This window comes from Scyliorhinus torazame, chromosome 15 (genome assembly GCF_047496885.1).
Source record: "Scyliorhinus torazame isolate Kashiwa2021f chromosome 15, sScyTor2.1, whole genome shotgun sequence".
NCBI lineage: Eukaryota > Metazoa > Chordata > Chondrichthyes > Carcharhiniformes > Scyliorhinidae > Scyliorhinus > Scyliorhinus torazame.
Genome location: NC_092721.1, coordinates 140,535,386 through 140,559,714, shown reverse-complemented (window position 1 = coordinate 140,559,714; position 24,329 = coordinate 140,535,386). Strand labels below are relative to the sequence as shown.

At 47.4% G+C, this 24,329-nt stretch overlaps 1 protein-coding gene across 4 annotated transcripts in view; it reads left to right on the top strand.

Moving 5' to 3' along the window:
• Nucleotides 1–24,329, top strand: part of lats2 (large tumor suppressor kinase 2) — a 191,339-nt gene that overhangs the window by 109,858 nt on the left and 57,152 nt on the right. For all 4 annotated transcript variants that reach the window (XM_072476837.1, XM_072476840.1, XM_072476838.1 and 1 more), the window contains exon 4: nucleotides 2,423–3,999. In XM_072476837.1, the coding sequence (XP_072332938.1) occupies nucleotides 2,423–3,999 (1,577 nt within the window). The remainder of the gene's footprint in view (nucleotides 1–2,422; nucleotides 4,000–24,329) is intronic.

Here is a 24,329-nt window from a genome sequence, read left to right as displayed (position 1 = left end):
AGGAGTAAGCTAGGGGAAAAAAAACCAAAAAGATGAAGAACCAAAGGACTGCACAACCCGGGGGGGAGGGGGGGGGAAAGAAAAATGGGGAAACCACAAGAGACGAGGAAGGGTGCTGAAACCAATGGGGGGGGGAGGAAGGGGGGAATATCATAGACCGATCCAGAGGGCAGCAAAATGTACGCACAGTTAGTCAAATGAAGGACAAAACAAATCTCTCTGTAAAATAAAGCAAATTAGCGCGGGCAAGAAAAATGTAATGTATATAAGTAACAACTGTTTATAAATATGAGAAAAGCCAATAAAAAGATTTTTAAAAATATATTTTTTTTTTGTCTTATCACATGACTTCAGTGATGTCATTGTCATTGTGTGGGTGGAGCTGGGCTGTGGCTCTGAGTTTTTTGAGTTTTTTCGTTTTGAGTTTGGACTGGTTTGAACTACACAGGTCGAAAGACGTGTCTCTCTACATTTTAAAATCTGTTTGCAGACTATTTGGTAACTTAAAAGAGATAATTGCTTTCTGAAAGGAAGTCAAACCTGCTGTTTGAAAGGGGGAACAGAGTATCCCTAACAAGTCTTAGACCAGTAAGAATGCCGTCTGCTGGGCCACACCTTTGAAAAGAGATTTCTGGTTTTACTTGGATTTTGTTATTGAATTGGAACAGTTAAGGGGGAATTCATGAATGGTTCTACATAGATTACTGTAGCTGTGTTGGGTCTTTATGTGTGTGTTTATACAAATGTTTACTAAATTCATAGAATAAAGTTTGTTTTTTGATTAAAAGTGTCTAAGATCACTGTTGAATAACACCTGAAAGGCAGGCTCTTGTACTCATCGTAGCCAAAATCAATAAACAGTTAGAGGTCAGATGAACTCCCTAATATACTTTAGAGTTTTCGAAACCCTGGCCCAGAACAGTATTCATCTGGGGCCGTGCCCGTTGGTGGCTACTTCTGGTGTATCGGATTTGCGGTGCTGCAGACAGGAGTAAAGGTGGACGTCCTCGCCTTTGCCTCGTTAATAGCCCGGAGACGAGTTCAGATCGGATGGAGGTCCCCGACACCGCCCAGTGCCTTGACCTGGCTCAGTGATCTGATGGAAGTTTTGTATCTTCAGAAGGTTAAGTATACTCTGAAGGGGTCGGTGGAAGGGTTTTATCTTTCATCTCCCTTTTTCAGGGAAATAGTCAACGTCAGTTGTTGGGAGGGGGGTGCTGTTTGGGTTTTTATTAAGTTTTTCCTGTGTAAGGTGTTGGGGTGGGGGGTGGTGTTTGTGGGTGGGTGTATTTTGCAAGAGTGTTAAATGTTTTTGTTTTGCCTTGTAATGAAAGACATTTCGGAATAATTTTTTTAAAAGTCCTCAACTTCTGTTACTCTTCCCTATGTGTTGTTTTCACTCTGGTGCCACTTTTTCAGCTTCTCCTGTATTTGATTTTGTCTGCTCTTGCTCATTTTTCTCTTCTCTCAAACCTTTTGGTAAGCTTTCAAGGAAATGCCTTATGTGGACATTGGGTGATGTCAAGATCAGGCTTGATTGAGATACCTTGCGTAGCTGAATAGTCTCTCAATTATTTTGGGAGGAACAAATAATGGCCACTAGAATGGCTCCGTACAACTGTAACCTAACAAGGAGCCAGTACTTGGAAGGGGAGTAGGAGAGATAAGAGGGAACTGAATAAAAATAATTATGCAATCTTGAGAGCCACGTTCCAGTAGTTAAGGGATTTTGGATGAACATTCATATATTTTATCTCGTAAGAAACAGAAGAATCTGGGATTTTTTACATCCAAGGTTTTGTTTGTATCTATCCATTTTTGAATTTTAGGACAGGTTTTCTACTGGGATTAAGTTCTTGTTAAGAACAGACTCTGATCAGATTGATACTAAGCCAGGCTTGCTTCTAAAATGTATATTTTTCTCACCTGTTTGGAAAAGTGTTTTGCAGGTAAAAACAAAATTCATCATAATGGATTAGAATTTTTCTTCTTAAGTTTGCCTCATTTCCCACTTTCTATACACTCTGGCTGACTTACTGTTGCTGTTTCTCTGCTCTTTGAAATATATGAGAATGGCTCAGGTTAACATACATGCACAGACACACATAGTTCTAACAGGGTCACTGTGTAACAATCAGAACTTCTACACAATGTTTAATTCCCTGTCCTGAGACTGATTGCTGCTCCCAATGAGATGACATTGGTAATTAAGCCTGGGACTTTCCTGGTATGTACTACCCAGCTACTCACTGAATAAACTCACTGAAGCATCAAGCTGAGTCTCTATTATCTTTGGGGCATCAGGCATCTTATGGTAATACAAACAGGCAAGCAACTTGATTTATTTTGAACCATTTGCCTGCCTTTGATAATTGCATGAAATGGATTGTTATAAAAATGTCATCCATTTGTTTATTTTAAGGAAAAGTCATTGGACCACATCCTCTTGATCGTCGGCCAAGTTTCGAAGGATCAAATGACTCTTTGTCCACCTATCACCAGATGGGAAATCCAATATATGAAGTAGCAGATTCTGGAGCGGAAAGTGGAAATAAACATAGTGAAATATCGCGGCAATATGCAAATGCACCGAATATGAATTTTTTAGTTGCCACTGGACAAGCTATGACTGTCAACACACCAGGGCAGAGATGCTCTCCCATAGGACCTCACTCTGCAATTGGTGGACAGAATCCTCCATTGAATGCTATATTCCCATCCACAGCTTGTGATATTAAACACCAACAAAAAGCATATTCAGCCAAAGGAGAAAGTGGCCAACCTCTTCAAATTATTAATTACACACTCTCAAATCACAGCAGCCAATCAATCACATTGCAAAGCCCTTCGGTGTCAAACAATCCACATTATATGAGGCAACATTTAATGGTTCAAGGAGAAAACAGTGTCTCTTTAGGTTATGCTGTCCAAAGAAGTTCATCTTTCCAAAACAAGACACAAGAGGGAAATTATGGAAGCCTTCAGAATAAAAGCTCCATTACTCAAGGCATTCCTGGCCATACCTTCCAGCAGTCTCCAACTGTTTTATATTTACCACAGTCCCATCATAGACAACAGAGTCCTTCACCATTTGGAAATGAGTTTTCAGAGCTCGCCCCAAATATGATGACACCCTCAAGAAATAGCCTGAACATGGACATTTTTGATATAAACCCTGCCCAGATTCAACATTGGCAAGTACCATCTCCATCAAGGAGGGATTCCTTGCAGAACACTGGACTAGAATCATTGCCAAGACCAGCTGGCCATCTTCGGCCAGATACCCAAATTCCAAGCCGAACCAATTCATTCAACAATCAACTACAGGCTTCACCATCTATGAGACAAGCTGTGACCAGCAAAACGGAATCATCCCTAAACACCAGCAACACTATTACAGCAGTAACATCAACCCCTATTCTTCAACCAGTGAAGAGCATTCGAGTTCCAAGACCTGAGCCTCAGACAGCTGTGGCACCTTCACATCCAGCATGGTTACAGAATCAGGGTCCAGACAACAGCGATGTAATGGAGCAAAAACCATTGGCAGTCGGTGGAGCTGCAAACTATGTTCTTGAGCCTGATGATTACACGATTAAAGAGCGTAGATGCCCTCCACCACCATATCCGAAACATTTGTTACTTCAGAACAATGCAGAGCAATTTGATACTAACTGTCTATGCATCGGTATGGAGCAAGGTATGCGTGGTGTTCACAGTTTGACTTGCAATAAAACAGAGGACAGCAGCAATGAAAAAAGTGAGAAAAATAGCAAACCTAACAAATCGGAGAAGATGGGAAAGGACAAAAAACGCATTCAAACATCGCCTGTACCATTTCGCAAAAACAGTAAAGATGAAGAGAAAAGGGAATCAAGAATTAAAAGTTACGCCCCTTTTGCTTTTAAATTTTTCATGGAACAACATGTGGAAAACATAATGAAAACGTATCAGCAGAAACTAAACAGAAAGTTGCAGTTGGAGCAAGAGATGTCAAAGGTATTAATTTTTAACATTGTGAAATTGTATCTGATCTGTACAATTGAACCATTTAATGCACATACTTTATTCAAACTAAATCAAATTAAATTTTATCTTTACTCCGTATTGAAGTACAAAATTTCAAGAGTGTACTTTGAAAGGTAGTATACTAAACCAGGGTGTTTGGAAGTAAATTTGAGTCCCCATTCAATCACACAAGTTATCATTTTGAATGAATGTATTGAACGGAAGCCTATAATGTGCTTATAGGAATAATTGGCATGAAATTTGTTCCCAGGCTGCACCCACATAACTACTTTTGTCCCCTTTTAAATACTGATGGAGGCCTGAGAGCTGATCATTCTCCTAGCACTAGACATGTAGGTTATGAGAGAATGACAGTCATTTGGATGAGAGTCCGATGTGCTGACCCATGAGCTCATCTGCAGCTGCAGCTAAGCAGGTAAACCACTTTAAATTTTGCTACAAGAGTTTCTCCTTCCCCAATTTAACTGAACTGTTGAAAAAGTAAAAGCTGGTTCAGATAGCTCATCCTATGGCATCCTATAAGAAAGTTTAAAATCTGTTAAGGCAGCAGTTCTAAGGGCTGCAGGCTGTCATTAAAGGGGAATTGGCAGTGGGGATTGGAAAGTGAGCTATTAGTTCACTGGCACAGGAGAGAAATCTGGGTGGCACTAGTTCCTTCACTGGGTGTGGAGTTGGTAGCTGAAGGAAGCGTACCCAAAGGGAGTTGGTCAATTTGAGGCTGAAGGCCACTCTCCAGTAAATGTAACAAAAATACTTTGCCTATCCTTCAATATGTTCTCTTTTTAAGATTTTATCGATATTTTTCTTTCCATGCAATTGTAATCCTCAGGCTCCCAGAAATTTTGGAATGCTGTAATTGGTGACTGGAAATAGGAGGTTTACTCATGACTGTCTTAATTGTGATTTTCCTTTGTTGTCCTCAAGATGGTAGCTCATGCTGTATTATGTATTCCTGGGGCCCTACACTACATGGGCTATTTGCATTTCTTCTTACTGAAGCAAGAAGTCTGCTTAGACAATGAGTAATAGCATGCTATTCAACCATTGTGGCATCACTTTATAGCTTGCTGAATCTTAAAGAGATTGGCATTATGGTTTTTGAAATTTAGAAGAGGGTGAGCTTGTAATCAAAAATGCCAGCAATGACTATAAGTGACAAAGGGAGGCAGAGCTGGGGAGTCTCTTGCAGTGAGTTCTACCTGCTCCTTACTTCCAATAGCTGAAAGGGATGGGAGCAGGTGATCGTTGGTATCAAAACCACTTCCACATGTACATTGAACACATTGCTGAAAAATTTGAACTTTAAGAAAATGCACCATGAGCAGAAATATCATTATGTAAGCCCAGAAATGAGGCTGGTGAATAACGGGAGAGGCAGAAAATGAGAACCACACCAGGCGCCCTAAACAGTTTGCGATGCAATCGGTCTCCCCCCATAGGCGAAATTGGGACCTCGCCATAGCACGGCAAGAAAACAAATATGCAGATTTGCCAAAAACTGATTCCGCCCATTGTGGGCAGGATTCCCCTTGCAACGTCTCACAAAATTGTTTTGAATCTCGCGAGGCGTTGTGATCCGGGTAGATCCCAGAAGCGGTGTGTCTCCCGGCTTTCACCGGCCATGCTGCGCCACGGCGAGCTGCTTTCCCGGTGCAGCATGGCTGGAAGAACACGCCTGTTGGGACTCTTATTTTACCTTCTAATAAGAGTCAATAGTCTGGTTGATTGGAGGTGTCAAAAATATGATTTTATTGCTCATTATTCATTTGAATACACTTGAAGAAGAACTGAATCAAACTTGGAAACGAAATATCAAACAGTACACTAAAAGGTCAAACACATGGCAAAATAATAATAACAATAATATTTATTGTCACAAGTGGGCTTACATTAACACTGCAATGAAGTTACTGTGAAAATCCCCTAGTCACCCCATTCTGCCGTCTGTTCGGGTACACCGAGGGAGAATTCAGAATGTCCAATTCACCTAGCAGCACATCTTTTCGGACGTGTGGGAGTAAGGGCAGCACGATAGCATAGTGGTTAGCACAATTGCTTCACAGCTCCAGGGTCCCAGGTTCGATTCCCGGCTTGGGTCACTGTCTGTGCGGAGTCTGCACGCTCTCCCGTGTGCGCGTGGGTTCCCTCCGGGTGCTCCAGTTTCCTCCCACAGTCCAAAGATGTGCAGGTTAGGTGGATTGTCCATGCTAAATTACCCTTAGTGTCCAAAATTGCCCTTAGTGTTGGGTGGGGTTACTGGGTTATGGGGATAGGGTGGGGGTGTGGGCTTGGGTAGGGTGCTCTTTCCAAGAGCCGGTGCCGACTCAAAGGGCCGAATGGCCTCCTTCTGCACTCTAAATTCTATGAAACCGGAGCACTCGGAGGAAATCCATGCAGACACTGGGAGAATGTACAGACTCCGCACAGACAGTGACCCAAGCCGGGAATCGAACCTGGAACCCTGGCGCTGTGAAGCACCAGTGCTATCCACTGTGGTACAGTGCTGCCCTTAAAACATAAAGAAATCACTTTAATACAAAAAAACAGATAGATGATTCAAGAATTCAGGAATAAAAACCTCGACCACGAGGTCCTACATTTAAGGGAATTCTTATCTCTGGTTTAACCCCTCAGTTACTCTTACTGGTTTCTAATTCTCAGCTGAAACCTCCTGGTTTGTCCAAATGAATGTCTGTTATTTGGAGGATGATTTGTTAGTCAAACATTGGATATTTCTTAAGAGTGACTGGTGCCTGTCAAAACTAGCCCAGGGCCTGCGTGCGCAGTCTCAGGAAAATTACTGGATATGCTTCTCACACGTTCCATATTACGCAGCTCGACCTGGAGACCTTGCTGTAACTGATTAGCTGAATAGACTGAGAACATCCTTATCTTTGGCCCAAATTGGTTAGTCTTTCAATTGCTCCTAATATGTGACTTGACCATCTTCAAAATGCAATGAGTAATTCATTTGAGTTAGAACATCCATTCCCAGAAGGACTTGTCCTACTGGGCCCACCCAGATAGGTGTGGTCAATTCGTGTGGGTCAGGTCCAATGAGTATGAGTTGAGTTCTTCTGATGACAAAATCTGGCCCCCAGCCCCATGGGCAACTTGTATTTTGGAACCTGGAGGTAAAAGGTCTTTGTATCTTAGGGGTAAACGTGTTAATTCAGCCCCTGTGTCCTGGAGACAGTCTACATCTTGATTGCCCACCCTCATACTGATATACAATCCATCTCTTCGCTGTTGAATCAATGCCAGGAGAGGTACTGGAAGATCGAGGGCGGGCTCTTCTAGTTTTTTGCAACTCACAGCAACTCTTTCTTTTGCTGTGGTGTAAGCTGCTTAAATAGTTGCACAAGGAGGGCATGTTTGGATTGCAAGTCGGACTCTTTCTCTGGCTCCTCTACGTCTTGGACCCACAGAACGGCCTGAAAGCAATCATGCAGCTTCTGAGAGAGTTCGGAGCCTTCTCAGGCTACAAACTCAACCTGGGCAAGAGTGAGGCATTCCCGATGAACCCGAATGGGGGAGGGACAGAGCTGGAGGGACTACCATTCAAAGTAGCCCAAAACAAATTCGGCTATTTGGGAATCCAGATAGCCCATGACTGGACACGGATCCACAAGTGGAATCTGTCCAGTCTGACAGAAGAAGTTAAAAAGGACCTACAGAGGTGGGATGCCCTCCTGCTTTCTCTGACGGGGAGGGTGCAGACGATCAAGATAACCGTATTGTTGAGGTTCCTCGTCTTGTTTAGATCCATACCGATCTGTGTTTTAAAAAAATAAATTTAGAGTAACCAATTATTTTCTTTTTTCCAATGAAGGGGCAATTTAGCGTGGCCAATCCACCTACCTTGCAAATTTTTGGGTTGTGGAGGTGAAACCCAGGCAAACACGGGGAGAATGTGCAAACTCCACACGGAGAGTGGCCCAGGGCCGGGATTCAAACCCGGGTCCTCAGCGCCATAGGCAGCAATGCTAAACACTGCCACCATGCTCCCTGATCCATACCGATCTTAATCCCCAAGGCCTTTTTCTATAAGATAGACAAAATGATGTAGTGTATATGGATTTCAGTAAAACATTTGATAAGATTCCCCATGGTAGGCTACTGCAGAAAATATGGGATTCAGGGTGATTTAGCAGTTTTGATCAGAAATTGGCTAGCTGGAAGAAGACAAAGGGTGGTGGTTGATGGGAAATGTTCAGACTGGAGTCCAGTTACTAGTGGTGTACCACAAGGATCTGTTTTGGGGCCACTGCTGTTTGTCATTTTTATAAATGACCTGGAGGAGGGCGTAGAAGTATGGGTGAGTAAATTTGCAGATGACACTAAAGTCGGTGGAGTTGTGGACAGTGCGGAAGGATGTTACAAGTTACAGAGGGACATAAATAAGCTGCAGCGCCGGGCTGAGAGGTGGCAAATGGAGTTTAATGCAGAAAAGTGTGAGGTGATTCATTTTGGAAGGAATAACAGGAAGACTGAGTACTGGGCTAATGGTAAGATTCTTGGCAGTGTGGATGAGCAGAGAGATCTCGGTGTCCATGTACATAGATCCCTGAAAGTTGCCACCCACGTTGAGAGGGTTGTTAAGAAGGCGTACGGTGTGTTAGCTTTTATTGGTAGAGGGACTGAGTTTAGGAGCCATGAGGTCGTGTTGCAGCTATACAACACTCTGTATAATGCGGCCGCATTTGGAGTATTGCATGCAATTCTGGTCGCCGCATTATAGGAAGGATGTGGAAGCATTGGAAAGGGTGCAGAGGAGATTTACCAGAATGTTGCCTGGTATGGAGGGAAGATCTTATGAGGAAAGGCTAAGGGATTTGAGGCTGTTTTCGTTAGAGAGAAGAAGGTTAAGGGGTGACTTAATTGAGGCATACAAGATGATCAGAGGATTGGATAGGGTGGACAGTGAGCCTTTTTCCTCGGATGGTGATGTCCAGCACGAGGGGACATACCTTTAAATTGAGGGGAGATAGATATAAGACAGATGTCAGAGGTAGGTTCTTTACTCAGAGAGTAGTAATGCCCTGCCTGCAACAGTAGTGGACTCGCCAACACTAAGGACATTCAAATGGTCATTGGATAGACATATGGACGATAAGGGAATAGTGTAGATGGGCTTTAGAATGGTTTCACAGGTCGGCGCAACATCGAGGGCGGAAGGGCCTGTACTGCGCTGTAATGTTCTATGTTCTATCATGGTGTTTGCTTGTGTGGGGGATAAGGACCCAAGGATCCCTAAATCGACACTGCAAAAGAGGACAAATATGGGTGGTCTGGCCCTACCGAATCTACAATACTACCATTGGGCAGCTACAGCCAAGAGGGTGAGGGGATGGATACCTGAATCCAGCATGGAATGGGTGAGGTGGGAGGAATCTCCTGCAAGGGAACGACCCTCCAGCAAAGTACACATCCTGCCCAGTGGTGGTAGCCATGTTGAAGACATGGAACCAAATGAGGCAACATCTCGGTCTAACCGAGATGGCCCCCATCTGTGGCAACCACAGATTCCCACCACCATACTCGACGCCATCGTCAAAAAGTGGAGACAGGACGCGGGTACACTAGCAGTCAGGGACTTTATATACTCACGACCCTGGGTGAACTGATGGAAGACCTGGAACTATCGACAGGACAGGAACTCGGGCACATCCAAATCAACACTTTCTCCGCCAGGAGACGGCAAGGAATCCAGGGCCCCGACAGACACACTACTAGGCCAATTAATAAACACGGACAGTAAGGAGGGAGGGAACTGTGGCAACATCTATGGACGGTTACTGGATAGGGCAAGCCTATCATGGTTGGCAGCACGGTGGCGCCGTGGTTAGCACTGCTGCCTCACGGCGTTGAGGACCCAGGTTCGATCCCGACCCCGGGTCACTGTCTGTCTGATGTTTTCACATTCTCCCAGTGTCTGTGTGGGTTTCACCTCTGTTGCTCTCTTTGGTTGGCTCTGAATATGGCGGTCAATAAGTCGCCCTCCTTAATTCTAATTACGTTTGCTCTAGAGTCGCCAGGTATCTTTCGATACCGCCACAAGGTTCAAAACCGAATACTGATCAAAGACTCGGTACACCAGTTAATTAGTTCAAAGTCAATGCTTATTTATTTACACACACAGTTAAATATACTCATGCACGAAACTCTACAGACTAAACTATCACTACTGCTAAAGCCTATACTTAGCTTTGGGCGCCCACTCAGTCAGAGGGACAATGGCCGTTGTTCGGTTCTGAGGCTGCTGGGGTCGAACTGGTACAGGGGAACAGCTAAGGTCATCTGTCTGGTAGCGTGCGTTGACCTTGGACTTACTTGCTTCTGGTGCAGCTGGTGGACAGGTCTCTCCTCAGTGAGAGCCGGGTCCAAGAGAACAATTCTCTCTTGGGGGCTCCTTCTTATACCCAAAGGGGCTTCGCGCTCTTTTGGGCGGGCCTTGAACTTAGCCCCAATCAATTGGGCCGTTTCTTGCTCATTCCTATTGATTTCATCCAATAAAGGGGTGGGTGCCCTGATGGCTGGGCGTGTCTTAGGTGGCCATTGGCCTGCTTTGTTTCGGTCTCCTCTGACGCCGGGGTGTCTGTCTTAGTATCGGTTACTCAAATGTTACTCTTTTGTTCCTGGAGATGGGCCATTAGTATGCTAATGGGCCTACAGTTTTGGTCTTGTCTGGGAGCTGCGTCTTCAATATACAGACAAGCTCTGAACCTGCTTGTATTCTCAGCATTGTCCATTTTCCCTGCAATCTTTGCAAAGTGTCCATTTTGTAGTCGGGAAGTGGCCATCCCAGATGGCTACACACCCTCCTTGCGATCCTCAACGCGAAGCGTGAAGGATCACATTACCGCGTCATCTTCGTTCTCTGACAAAGCTGGGCACCCATAAGCACTTCATAGGCTCTACACTGCTCTGTCCTTTGAATTGCAACTTTACCTAAGTTATTTTATGTACATACATCATTATAAAATTCTACGGGGCGCTATGACATTCAGGCATATATTACAAAATAAAAAACTGGAACCTCTAACTATCCTAAATAAACTATCCTCACTTAAACAATCAAAAATAATCTGCAACATTTTAAACGGTACAAATAGCAGCAACACATGTCTCTCTGGCTTGGCAGTCAAGCACAGAGTATTACCTTTCTTTATTAATGAACAAAACACACACAAAAATGGATGCACTTTAATTCACTTAAAGGGGTTGGGGGGTTTGTTGGAGCCCGAAGATAGGGGATCTCAATGCGGGAGACTTTCCTCCGCCATTTTCTGAGTCTAAGTGTCTGCATGACACTGCAGAGCATCGCCAGTACTAAGAGTGCTTCTACGATGTAAGATAGTGAATACCAGATGATAAACTTGTCACACCAGGTCGAGGTGTCGGTACCTGTCTTGGGGCTAACTATCTCGGGGTTAATTATCTCGGGGTACAGTGTATGGCAGGGATGGGAATCATTCACGGCCTGTGTGGTAGGGGTCAGGGGGGTAGCGTCCGCGCGCAACTGAAGGGATCCCGCTAAGACCCAGGTGAAAAACATGAAGGTTGTCTTCATCTTTCCTTGTGTCGGTCTTCTTCTTTCTCTTCCTCTGGGGTTCCTGAGGTTCCGGAGTTCTGTGGGCACAAGCATAATATCTGTTATTATCTTGCTTAAGATCTCGTATGTCTGTCTGTCTGTCCTTTGTTGCCGATTACCCATTATGATTGGTCACCATCTGTGACTCCCTCATTTCTTTTAAAAACCGAATATTTGGACAAGACATCCGAGAAAAATACTGACACAGTGCGAGCCGTCTCACAGCCTGTGCAATCTACCATCCTAGTGTTTGAGGATGTAAATAGCATATGGAAGCAACCTAAGGGTTGCCAGAAACCAACAAAAAAGTTTTGAACTAAAAGTGCCAAAATGGGGTGCGTATGGGCCGCGGCGGGTAAGAATGGGTGGAATCCCCGGGTAGGACGGTGATCAGTGCCGTTTGTGCTGTACCCGTGCGTAGCTGCCAAGGGGGGGGGGTCCTCAGGCAGGGCGTTTCCCCACTGCCTGAGCGACCGGCAAGAATGGGTAAGAATGTGGTCGTCGTGGGGGCTGCCTCTCGTGATTACCTTCAAATCAGGAGAGTAGTTATGAGTGGTGTCTGCCGACAAACTAGTTCCTCTGAACGGTTGTCTGTCGACAAACTTATTCCATTAACTGCCAGTGGGCGTCAAAAGAGTGGTGGCGTGGGGCCATGAAAACTTTTAAATTTACAAACAACATTTAACATGTACATTAAATGAACAAACATACATTACAAACATGGTGCAGGTTCCATCAGAAAGGACACCGGATCTCTCCATCAGTTCCTTTTAACCATCATGTGGACACCTCATTGCTCAGTAGCGAACAGGGTCGCAAAGGAATTCGTTTGGTGGGAGTCAGATTCTATGTCATCATCTTGTCTTGACTGGAGTAGTTTGGCTAAAGCTGCTTGGGGCGAATTGGGGTCCATCTCATCATTCCGGATGAGCCTGAACGAGTTGTCTCGGTGCCAGAATCGTGTGTCGAGGTTGGAGCTACTAGGTTTTAATCCGTAATCGTCGGGCGGTGGGTCTGGGTCAGGGGCTTTGATGTACGTGATTTCGAAGGGGTCACTGGAATCATGCTCGGATTCACTGGGAGTGGGGCCTGGTGCAGGGGTGTAATCATAATGTGGTGTGCTGTGGCTGTCGTCATTGCTATCGCTATCACTGTCGCTGTCGCTGCTGGTTGAAGGAAGGAAGAGGCGGAGTCGTGCCTCTGGGTGTGGAGTTGAAGATGTGTCTGAGGACGGGCTGGACTGGCTGGGGGTGGGTAGGAATGCGTCATCTGTGGGTGGGGCTGCTGCGAGCGAGATGTGGTGTTCATGGTTGTTCTGCGAGCCATAAGCCTTAAGCTGGTTTATGTGAAACCACAAAGACTTGCCGTTGGGATATGTGATCTTGTATACCGAGGGGCTGACTTTGTCTGAAATGCAGTACGGTCCGGAAAATTTGGGGGAAAGGAATGAACTGGGGTTGTATAGGGAAAGCATCACTTGCTGCCCGACTACAAACTCGGTGGCGTGTACCGTTTTATCGAAACAAGCCTTGCTTTGTTTCCTCCTGGTCCCAAGTCTCACAGCTGCTGCGAGCTGGGCTGCCTTTATATTCTCAATAAGCTGCTGTACAGCATTTTCATGCGTGAGGGCGGTGACTGCGGGGCCGGCCAAATCCAGTCCTAATAAATACTCTGTCCCTTTCATGGGGAGTCCGGTCATGAGGGTGTGGGGGGTGTATCCTACGGACGTGGATGCCGTGTTTCGTAAGAACATTAAAGCAAATGGGAGAACTGAATATGTTGTTCTGTTGCACCATTTTCCTGGAGTGGCTTTTAGAGTTCTGTTCATCCTCTCTACAATGCCGCTTGACTGGGGGTGATATGCTATGTGAAACTTCTGCCTAATTCTGAAAATTGTGAGGACGTTCTTCATTACTCGTCCTGTAAAATGGGAGCCTTGATCGGACTCTATACTGCGTGGGAGGCCCCATCTTGTGAAGATGTGCCGTGTTAGGATTTTAGCTGTTGTTTTGGCCGTATTCGTTCTGGATTGAAAAGCTTCCACCCATTTTGTGAAGGTGTCGATGACCACCAACACATACTTAAAACCATTTCTGCAGGGGGGTAGAGGTCCTATATAATCTATTTGTAAATTCGTCCAGGGGCCATTAACGGGGCAGGTGTGACTAAGCTGAGCCTTTCTTGCATATCTGTTCGGATTGTTCTGGGCGCAGATCAAGCAATTTTCAATGTAATGGGTTACATCGGCTTTTAAATCAGGCCACCAGCAGAGAGGTCCGAGGTGGGTTAGGGTGGGTTCAATGCCTTGGTGTCCATGATTGTCATGGAACTGACAAATAATCTGGTTCCTGTCTTGGCTGGGAACTACATAAATGCCGTCTTTCAAAATCACACCGTCATGTGTGGTTATTGTGTTCTTAAACTTATCGTATGGGGCTGGGAGGGTTCCTTTTAAAACTTCCCTGAGCTTTTCATCTTCCTTTTGGCCTTTCGCTAGATCCTGAATGTTGGTCTATGAGACCTGAACCGCGTGTTCTGGGGTGCTCTTGGGGGGTTCCAAAAGTAACCATGTCTGGAACCTGCCTTCGCTAGGGCGTCTGCTTTAACGTTACCGGGGGGGGGGGGTGAACGATGATGACTGCGAACCTTAATGATACCATATTTCCTATCTTTAGATGTCTCTAGGATATGCCGGAGTAATGGGGCTGAGGGTAGGGGCTTTCCATCTGCGGAAACAAATCCTCTAGTTTCCCACAGGGGTAGGAATTCTGTTAAACTATTGCAGACATATAAATGTCCGAATATATGTCTGCTGGGGTCGGAAACGAGTCGGGGCTATCTACAATGTAAGCTATGGCTGCCAGTTCTGCTGCCTGCGAGCCTAGATGTCCTGGCAACTTTAATGAAATCTCTTCAAGGGCGCGTCCCTGCGCATTCTCTACATAAATGCCGCAACCGGTGATTCTCTTTCCATTCAAAACTGTGGAGGAGCCATCCACATCAATTTTCAGGGGTGCGCACGTGTCTGTGGGCTGGGGTCTCTGGGGTGTATTACCTGCTTTCCTTGGAGCTGACTTAGGTATAACTGGGCCTGTATTATGTTTAGTGGTGATGATCTCACACTCGTGGGGTACCTGCACATTGCAAATTGTCGGCTAGGAAAGTGTGGGTCTTGGTTCTTTTAACTGTAATGTCTCGTCCCTGTAAAAGAAGGGTCCAACGGGCTTCGCGGATTTGGCTGACTGTGCCATCTTTAAGTCAACCGTCTAATAATAGGTGCGTTGGGGTGTGTTCAGTGAAAATGGTGATGGGGTTGAGTCCTGTAATGTAGGCAAAGTACTGTACTGCCCAAAAAACTGCGAGCAGGTGCCCTTCGCAGGCTGAAAATCCTTGCTCGACAGGATCTAACACGCGTGAGGCGTATGCAACGGAGCAATCGGTCATGGCGTTCCTGGAGGAGCACGGCCGAAAGGGTTCGGTCGGTGCTTGCTACTTCGATTGCGTATGGGGAAAGTGGATCTGGGACCTGTAATGCTCTCGTTAAAGCAGCCACGGCATCCGTGTGCTGTGGAAGCAATTCCCAAGGTGCTTCTGTGGCGAAACCGTCCATATGGTTTCTGCAGTAGCCAACCAGTCCTAGAAATGACCGGAGGGCTGAGACATTATGGGGAAGGGGCAAGTTGACGATCGAGTCAATTCTCTTTTGCTCGATCTCGCGTTTACCATGAGTGATTACTGTACCCAAGTAAATCACTTTTTCCTGCAAAATCTGGGCCTTCTTGAGGTTGACTTTACATCCAATCTGTTTTAGGAGTCCTAGGAGTTCGGCGAGAAGCAAAATGTGCTCTCCCTTTGTGGTCTGTCTGTAGTAGCAAGTCATCTACATACTGGACCAGACAGTCGGGTCGGAAAAATTTTGCTAGTCCATTTGCCAGCTATCGGTGGAAAATGGAGAGGGAGTTTTGGAAGTCTTGTGGAAGGCACGTCCATGTGTATTGTTGTCCCTGGAATGTAAAGGCGAATTTGTATTGGCACGCTTTATGGACCAAAAGCTGTTGGCAATGTCCAAAACCAAATTTTTTTTTGACTGGAGTCCCTGTTTGAGCATGGTCTCGGGACTCGTGGCTACGGTGGGGACTACTACTGGGGTTACTTTGTTCAGTTCCCGGTAATCAATGGTCAGTCGCCATGATCCATCGGGTTTCCTGACGGGCCAAATTGGTGCGTTATTTGTGGAGGCTACTGATCGGAGTACGCCTTGATCAAACAGACTCTCTATTACTTTGGAGATCTCTCCCTCTGCTTCTTGGGGAAAACCGTACTGCTTTTGGGGTCTGGGGTCAGGACCAGTAATGTTCACTAAGCCAGCTATCTTGCCACAGTTGTGCTTCTGCTGTGCAAATGCTGCTTTGTGTTGCTGTAGGACTTCCCTAACTTCTTTGTCCTGACTAATGGCTCGAGGATCGAACCAGAAGTCTCCTACTGCGCTGATTCTGTTTGCATACTCTCCAACTGTGAGCGTGGCGGGGGCACGTGCTGCCTTTGCCATTCTCCATACACATTTATTTACCGGATCAAATGAGAGGTTGTGGGAGCTCATAAAGTCGATTCCTAGGATGTGTTCAGCTGTCTGGGGTAGATCGACCAAAACTACGGGGTGTTTAGTCGTAATGTTCCCTATTTGTATCGCTACAGGGGCTGTGATGTGTCCTTGTTGTAAATGACCTGTAAAGCCGCTGAGTGTGATGGTGTGTGTTGTGGGCCACGTGTCTCGTTGAAACATCATGGAGGAATTGAGCGTGGTGCTGGACCCTCCTGTGTCCCAAAGAAATTCTACGGGGTGTTTAGGCCTTCTGCAGGGTCTCCTCTGTTATAGCCGATCGCATCCAGGATCGCTGTGTGCATTTCTTGGAATGTGCCTCCTCCTACATTCTGTGGAGCGGAAGGGCTGCCACGACTGAAGGGTCGAGGCTTAAAACTGTGAGCTTCACTTGCTCCTTTTCGTCCAGGCCGTACATGATAGCCTGCTGTTTAACTCTAGCGAAAAACTGGTGGGGGTCTGATGTGCGAAGGAACGGTGTAATTTTTCCACACGCGTCCTGTAATTGGGTCACGGTTAACGGGGTTGTATATAGGAAATCTGCGTTGCCTTCTACTGCGGCCCTGTGTGTGCAGTACAGGGTTCATGGGGTGTGTTCTGCCTGTTCAGTCGGGGGTTGGGGTGCTTTCCTTTTCTGGGGTTTTTCTTGTGTACATGTCCCATGTACGTATCTGTGGACAGTTTCATTTAACTCCTGCCAATCGGGGCCGTTTTCCTGGTCTAACTGGGGTCCAAACGTACTTTGAAACCCATTCTGGACAGAAAGCAGAGATTGCAATTCTGCAATTTGTGATCAACGGAGCTCTGCCTGTGTTCCGTCATGGAAGTGTGGAGCGCTCGTAGGGCTGCTTTTAAATCATTGCACTGTTTTTGCAATTGCCCCACCTGTTGCTCGGTTTCTTGCCTTACCAAGACCGCACGTTGTGTGTCCTGGTAGGCCTTATCGTACTGGGTCTGAAAACTACTCAAATGGGCGAGACAAGACTGGTGTGCCCACTTGGCATCATCCACCTCTCTGTCCCTCGCTGCTAACTGTTCCCCTTATTCTCCTTCTCAAATTCGCTCACATCTCTCACTATTTCTGTCTCTCTCCTCAATCTCTCTGCGGAGCGTCCTAACGACCTCCTCTGTGCCTCGCAATTGTGCCAAGCAGGACACGATTGCCATTGGCCTGCGAGCTTTCCCCAAGCTCTTCTTATGAATCTCTGACAGGGTCCGGGTGCGGCGATGACCAGCTGAGTCGCACGTTTCGGCAGCTCCCTGTGAAACGGACTTTTGGGCTCTTGATAGGAGCCCCAACGGCAATTTTGACGGCTAAAAACACTGTGCGGTAAACCAGAAGGGAATCCCCCCTGGATACGGATGGAAAAAGGAAAGGGAAGTGGCCAGATTGCAGTGGATCCTTTAGAACAGCGGCAAGGAAGGCAAGCAAAAACCAAGATGGCGTCGGAAGGTGGCAGTTTAACATGGGGCCCTGAACAACAAGAGTTCTTGAAATGCTGTGTGGAAGAGATCAAAAAGGAAATGAAGAAAGAGCTGTTGGCCCCGATACTACAGGCGATCGAAGGGCTAAAGGAGGAACAAAAGACCCAGGAGCGGGAGCTTCGGGTCGTGAAGGCAAAGGCAGCCGAGAATGAGGACGATATACAGGGCCTGGTGGTGAAGACGGAGACGCAGGAGGCACATCAGAAACGATGTGTGGAAAGGTTGGAGGCACTGGAAAACAACGCAAGGAGGAACAACCTGAGGATTCTTGGTCTTCCTGAAGGTGTGGAGGGAGCGGACGTCGGGGCATATGTGAGCACGATGCTGCACTCGTTAATGGGAGCGGAGGCCCCGGCGGGTCCGTTGGAGGTGGAGGGAGCATACCGAGTGATGGCGCGAGGACCGAGAGCAGGAGAAATTCCCAGAGCCATAGTGGTGAGATTCCTCCGTTTTAAGGATAGAGAAATGGTCCTTAGATGGGCGAAGAAAACTCGGAGCAGTAAATGGGAGAACGCGGTGATCCGCGTTTATCAAGACTGGAGTGCGGAGGTGGCGAGAAGGAGGGCGAGCTTTAATCGGGCCAAGGCGGTGCTTCATAAAAAGAAGATAAAATTTGGAATGCTGCAACCGGCAAGACTGTGGGTCACATATCGAGAGAGGCACCACTACTTTGAGACGGCGGATGAAGCGTGGACTTTTATTGTGGAAGAAAAACTGGAATGAGCGGGTTATTAAAAAGAACGTTCGAACAAAGTGGTGGGGCGAATGTGGGGGGCAAAGAGGGGTTTTATGTACTAATCCTGCGATGTGGTAACTTTTCTCTCTCCCACAGGTGGTGATGGGGGGAGGAGGGGAGGTGGAGGAGATGGGGCGTTGGCCATTGGGGGCGGGGCCAAGGGAGAAGCGCGGGCTTGGTTCCCGCGCTATGATAATCATGGCGGGAATAGAGAAGCAGGAAGGAGGGGGCGTCGCACGGTGCGAGCCGAGGTCACGGGGGGAAGCCGAGGTCAGCCAGAGTTTGCTGACTTCTGGGAGCAACATGGGGGGAGTAAGTACGCTAGCGGGGGATCTAGCGGGGGGGGTGGGAGGGGGGAATTACTGGGTTGCTGCTGCTGGGGAGAGGGGGGAGCTGGTATGGGAGAGGATGGGCGGGGGGGGGGCACCGCCTGGGGGAGATACAGCTGCGTGGGAACCGGGTGAGGAGCTGGAAAAAGGTGATGGCTAATCGACAAGGGGGGGGGTAGGAAGCCCCCCAACTCGGCTGATCATGTGGAACGTGAGAGGGCTGAACGGGCCGATAAAGAGGGCACGGGTACTCGCACACCTTACTACAGGGGGAGACGGTGGTTTTGGTAAACGTATATGCCCTGAACTGGGATGATGCCAATTTTATGAGGCGGATGCTAGGACGCATTCCGGACCTAGAGATGGGAAAGCTGATAATGGGGGGAGATTTTAATACGGTGTTGGAACCAGGGCTGGATAGGTCGAAGTCCAGGACTGGAAGGAGGCCGGCAGCAGCCAAGGTACTTAAAGATTTTATGGAGCAGATGGGAGGTGTAGACCCGTGGAGATTTAGCAGACCTAGGAGTAAGGAGTTCTCGTTTTTCTCCTATGTCCATAAAGTCTACTCGCGAATAGACTTTTTTGTGCTGGGTAGGGCATTGATCCCGAAGGTGAGGGGAACGGAGTATACGGCTATAGCCATTTCGGATCACGCTCCACACTGGGTGGACTTGGAGATAGGGGAGGAAACAGGAGGGCGCCCACCCTGGAGAATGGACATGGGACTAATGGCAGATGAGGGGGTGTGTCTAAGGGTGAGGGGGTGCATTGAAAAGTACTTGGAACTCAATGATAATGGGGAGGTTCAGGTGGGAGTGGTCTGGGAGGCGTTGAAGGCGGTGGTTAGAGGGGAGCTGATATCAATAAGGGCACATAAAGGGAAGCAGGAGAGTAAGGAACGGGAGCGGTTGCTGCAAGAACTTTTGAGGGTGGACAGACAATATGTGGAAGCACCGGAGGAGGGACTGTACAGGGAAAGGCAAAGGCTACATGTAGAATTTGACTTGCTGACTACAGGCACTGCAGAGGCACAATGGAGGAAGGCACAGGGTGTACAGTACGAATATGGGGAGAAGGCGAGCAGGTTGCTGGCACACCAATTGAGGAAAAGGGGAGCAGCGAGGGAAATAGGGGGAGTGAGGGATGAGGAAGGAGAGATGGAGCGGGGAGCGGAGAGAGTGAATGGAGTGTTCAAGACATTTTATAAAAAATTATATGAAGCTCAACCCCCGGATGGGAGGGAGAGAATGATGGGCTTCTTGGATCGTCTGGAATTTCCCAAGGTGGAAGAGCAGGAAAGGGTGGGACTGGGAGCACAGATCGAGGTAGAAGAAGTGGTGAAAGGAATTAGGAGCATGCAGGCGGGAAAGGCCCCGGGACCGGATGGATTCCCAGTCGAATTCTATAGAAAATATGTGGACTTGCTCGCCCCGGTACTGACGAGGACCTTTAATGAGGCAAAGGAAAGGGGACAACTGCCCCCGACTATGTCTGAAGCAACGATATCGCTTCTCTTAAAGAAGGAAAAGGACCCGCTACAATGCGGGTCCTATAGACCTATTTCCCTCCTAAATGTAGATGCCAAGGTCCTGGCCAAGGTAATGGCAATGAGAATAGAGGAATGTGTCCCGGGGGGTGGTCCACGAGGACCAAACTGGGTTTGTGAAGGGGAGACAGCTGAACACGAATAAATGGAGGTTGTTAGGGGTAATGATGATGGCCCCACCAGAGAGAGAAACGGAGATAGTAGTGGCGATGGATGCCGAGAAAGCATTTGATAGAGTGGAGTGGGATTATTTGTGGGAGGTGTTGAGGAGATTTGGTTTTGGAGAGGGGTATGTTAGATGGGTGCAGCTGTTGTATAGGGCCCCAGTGGCGAGCGTGGTCACGAATGGACGGGGATCTGCATTTTTTCGGCTCCATAGAGGGACAAGGCAGGGATGCCCTCTGTCCCCATTATTGTTTGCACTGGCGATTGAGCCCCTGGCGATAGCGTTGAGGGGTTCCAAGAAGTGGAGGGGAGTACTTAGGGGAGGAGAAGAGCACCGGGTATCTTTGTATGCGGACGATTTGCTACTATACGTGGCGGACCCGGCGGAGGGGATGCCAGAAATAATGCGGATACTTGGGGAGTTTGGGGATTTTTCAGGGTATAAATTGAACATGGGGAAAAGTGAGTTGTTTGTGGTGCATCCAGGGGAGCAGAGTAGAGAAATAGAGGACCTACCGTTGAGGAAGGTAACAAGGGACTTTCGTTACCTGGGGATCCAGATAGCTAAGAATTGGGGCACATTGCATAGGTTAAATTTAACGCGGTTGGTGGAACAGATGGAGGAGGATTTCAAGAGATGGGATATGGTATCCCTGTCAATGGCAGGGAGGGTGCAGGCGGTTAAGATGGTGGTCCTCCCGAGATTCCTCTTTGTGTTTCAGTGCCTCCCGGTGGTGATTACGAAGGCTTTTTTTAAAAAGGATTGAAAAGAGCATCATGGGTTTTGTGTGGGCCGGGAAGACCCCGAGAGTGAGGAAGGGATTCTTACAGCGTAGCAGGGATAGGGGGGGGGCTGGCACTACCGAGCCTAAGTGAGTATTATTGGGCCGCTAATATTTCAATGGTGAGTAAGTGGATGGGAGAGGAGGAGGGAGCGGCGTGGAAGAGATTAGAGAGGGCGTCCTGTAGGGGGACTAGCCTACAGGCTATGGTGACAGCCCCATTCCCGTTCTCACCGAGGAACTACACCACAAGCCCGGTGGTGGTGGCTACACTGAAGATTTGGGGACAGTGGAGACGGCATAGGGGAAAGACTGGAGCCTTGGGGGGGGTCCCCGATAAGAAACAACCATAGGTTTGCCCCGGGGGGAATGGATGGGGAATATGGAATGTGGCAAAGAGCAGGAATAACGCAACTGAAAGATCTGTTTGTGGATGGGAAGTTCGCGAGTCTGGGAGCGCTGACCGAGAAATATGGGTTGCCCCAAGGGAATGCATTCAGGTATATGCAACTGAGGGCTTTTGCGAGGCAACAGGTGAGGGAATTCCCGCAGCTCCCGACACAAGAGGTGCTGGACAGAGTGATCTCAAAGACATGGGTGGGGGATGGTAAGGTGTCAGATATATATAGGGAAATGAGGGACGAAGGGGAGACTATGGTAGATGAACTAAAAGGGAAATGGGAAGAAGAGCTGGGGGAGGAGATCGAGGAGGGGATGTGGGTAGATGCCCTAAGCAGGGTAAACTCGTCGTCCTCGTGTGCCAGGCTAAGCCTGATTCAGTTTAAGGTATTACACAGGGCACATATGACTGGAGCACGGCTCAGTAAATTTTTTGGGGTGGAGGATAGGTGTGCGAGGTGCTCGAGAAGCTCAGCGAATCATACCCATATGTTTTGGTCATGCCCGGCACTACAGGGGTTTTGGATGGGGGTGACAAAGGTGCTTTCAAAAGTAGTAGGAGTCCGGGTCGAACCAAGCTGGGGGTTGGCTATATTTGGGGTTGCACAAGAGCCGGGAGTGCAGGAGGCGAGAGAGGCCGATGTTTTGGCCTTTGCGTCCCTAGTAGCCCGGCGCAGGATATTGCTAATGTGGAAAGAAGCCAAGCCCCCGGGGGTGGAGACCTGGATAAATGACATGGCGGGGTTTATAAAGCTAGAGCGGATTAAGTTCGTCCTAAGGGGGTCGGCTCAAGGGTTCACCAGGCGGTGGCAACCGTTCGTCGAATACCTCGCAGAAAGATAGACGGAATGGGAAAAAGAAGGCAGCAGCAGCAGCCCAGGATCGCGGGGGGGGGGGGGGGGGGGGGGGGAGAGGAGGAACCAGAAGGACTCTCAGGGTTGTTAATATATACTGTATAGTATGTATAGGTCGTTGCTACAGATAATTATATATTGGACTGTTAAATTATATTTTTGGAGAGTGTTACTTGTGACAAGGCAGTTGCCAATTAGGGCTAGTTTTCATTTTTGTTATTTATTATTTATTCATTTTTTGTTTATAAAATAGGTCATTGTTATTTGTGTTGTTATAATATTGTGTAAAGGATGCACAATGTACTGTGTTGGTTGACCAAAAATTTTCAATAAAATATTTAATTAAAAAAAATGAATCTCTGACAGGTTCTCCCACCAAGTATGTCCTGTACTCCTGTCCTGTTTCATCATTGGCGCAGAATTCACTCCAAAGGGGCCATCCATTCCCTTTGAGATATTTTCTGATCTCATCTTCCCATACGGGACACTGTCCTAGTCTACTGGTCGCTGAGACCTCAAATTCTTGGGGGTTCATACGTGTTCCATTGCCTTCATTGCCATTTTCTCTCTATCCCTGGGTTCTCTACTGAATTTGGAACAGGGGGTGATAAAGTGGTGATGTAAACACGGGTACGGCTTATGCTATTTTCCGGCCTACAAAACTCCCGACAGTTTTACGCAACAAAATCTCTCAGGTTTACCTTATATCCCTGTTAGTACGCATGCATTAACACACTTCCGAATCTTGGACGCTTCATCCGTATCGTTCTCACACTTGTGGTTTTTCTGTTTCCAATTGGATTCCAATTCAAATTTTGGTTCCCTCGGAGTGACTAGGCCACTTCTAGGTCGAGTCCCGGTGGAGTCGCCAGTAAATGTTGCTCTCTTTGGTTGGCTCTGAATATGGCGGTCAATATGGTCGCCTTCCTTAATTCTAATTATGTTTGCTCTGGAGTCGCCAGGTATCTTTCAATACCGCCACAAGGTTCAAAACCGAATACTGATCAAAGACTCGGTACACCAGTTAGTTAGTTCAAAGTCAATGCTTGTTTATTTACACACACAGTTAAATATACTCATGCACGAAACTCTACAGACTAAACTATCACTCCTGCTAAAGCCTATACTTAGCTTCGGGCGCCCACTCAACAAGAGGGACAATGGCCGTTGTTTGGTTCTGAGGCTGCTGGGGTCGAACTGGTACAGGGGAACAGCAAAGGTCGTCTGTCTGGTAGCGTGCGTTGACCTTGGACTTACTTGCTTCTGGTGCAGCTGGTGGACAGGTCTCTCCTCGGTGAGAGCTGGATCCAAGAGAACGATTCTCTCTTGGGGGCTCCTTCTTATACCCCAAGGGGCTTCGTACTCTTTTGGGCGGGCCTTGAACTTGGCCCCAATCAATTGGGCCGTTTCTTGATCATTCCTATTGATTTCATCCAATAAAGGGGTGGGTGCCCTGATGGCTGGGCGTGTCGTAGGTGGCCGTTGGCCTGCTTTGTTTCGGTTTCCTCTGGCGCCGGGGTGTCTGCCTTAGTATCGGTTACTCAAATGTTACTCTTTTGTTCCCGGAGATGGGCCATTAGTATGCTAATGGGCCTACAGTTTTGGTCTTGTCTGGGAGCTCCGGCTCCAGTATACAGACAAGCTCTGAACCTGCTTGTTTTCTCAGCATTATCCATTTTCCCTTCAATCTTTGCAAAGTGTCCATTTTGTAATCGGGAAGTGGCCATCCTAGATGGCTACACCTCCACAACCCAAAGATGTGCAGGGTAGGTGGATTGACAATGCTAAATTGCCCCTTAATTGTGAAAAA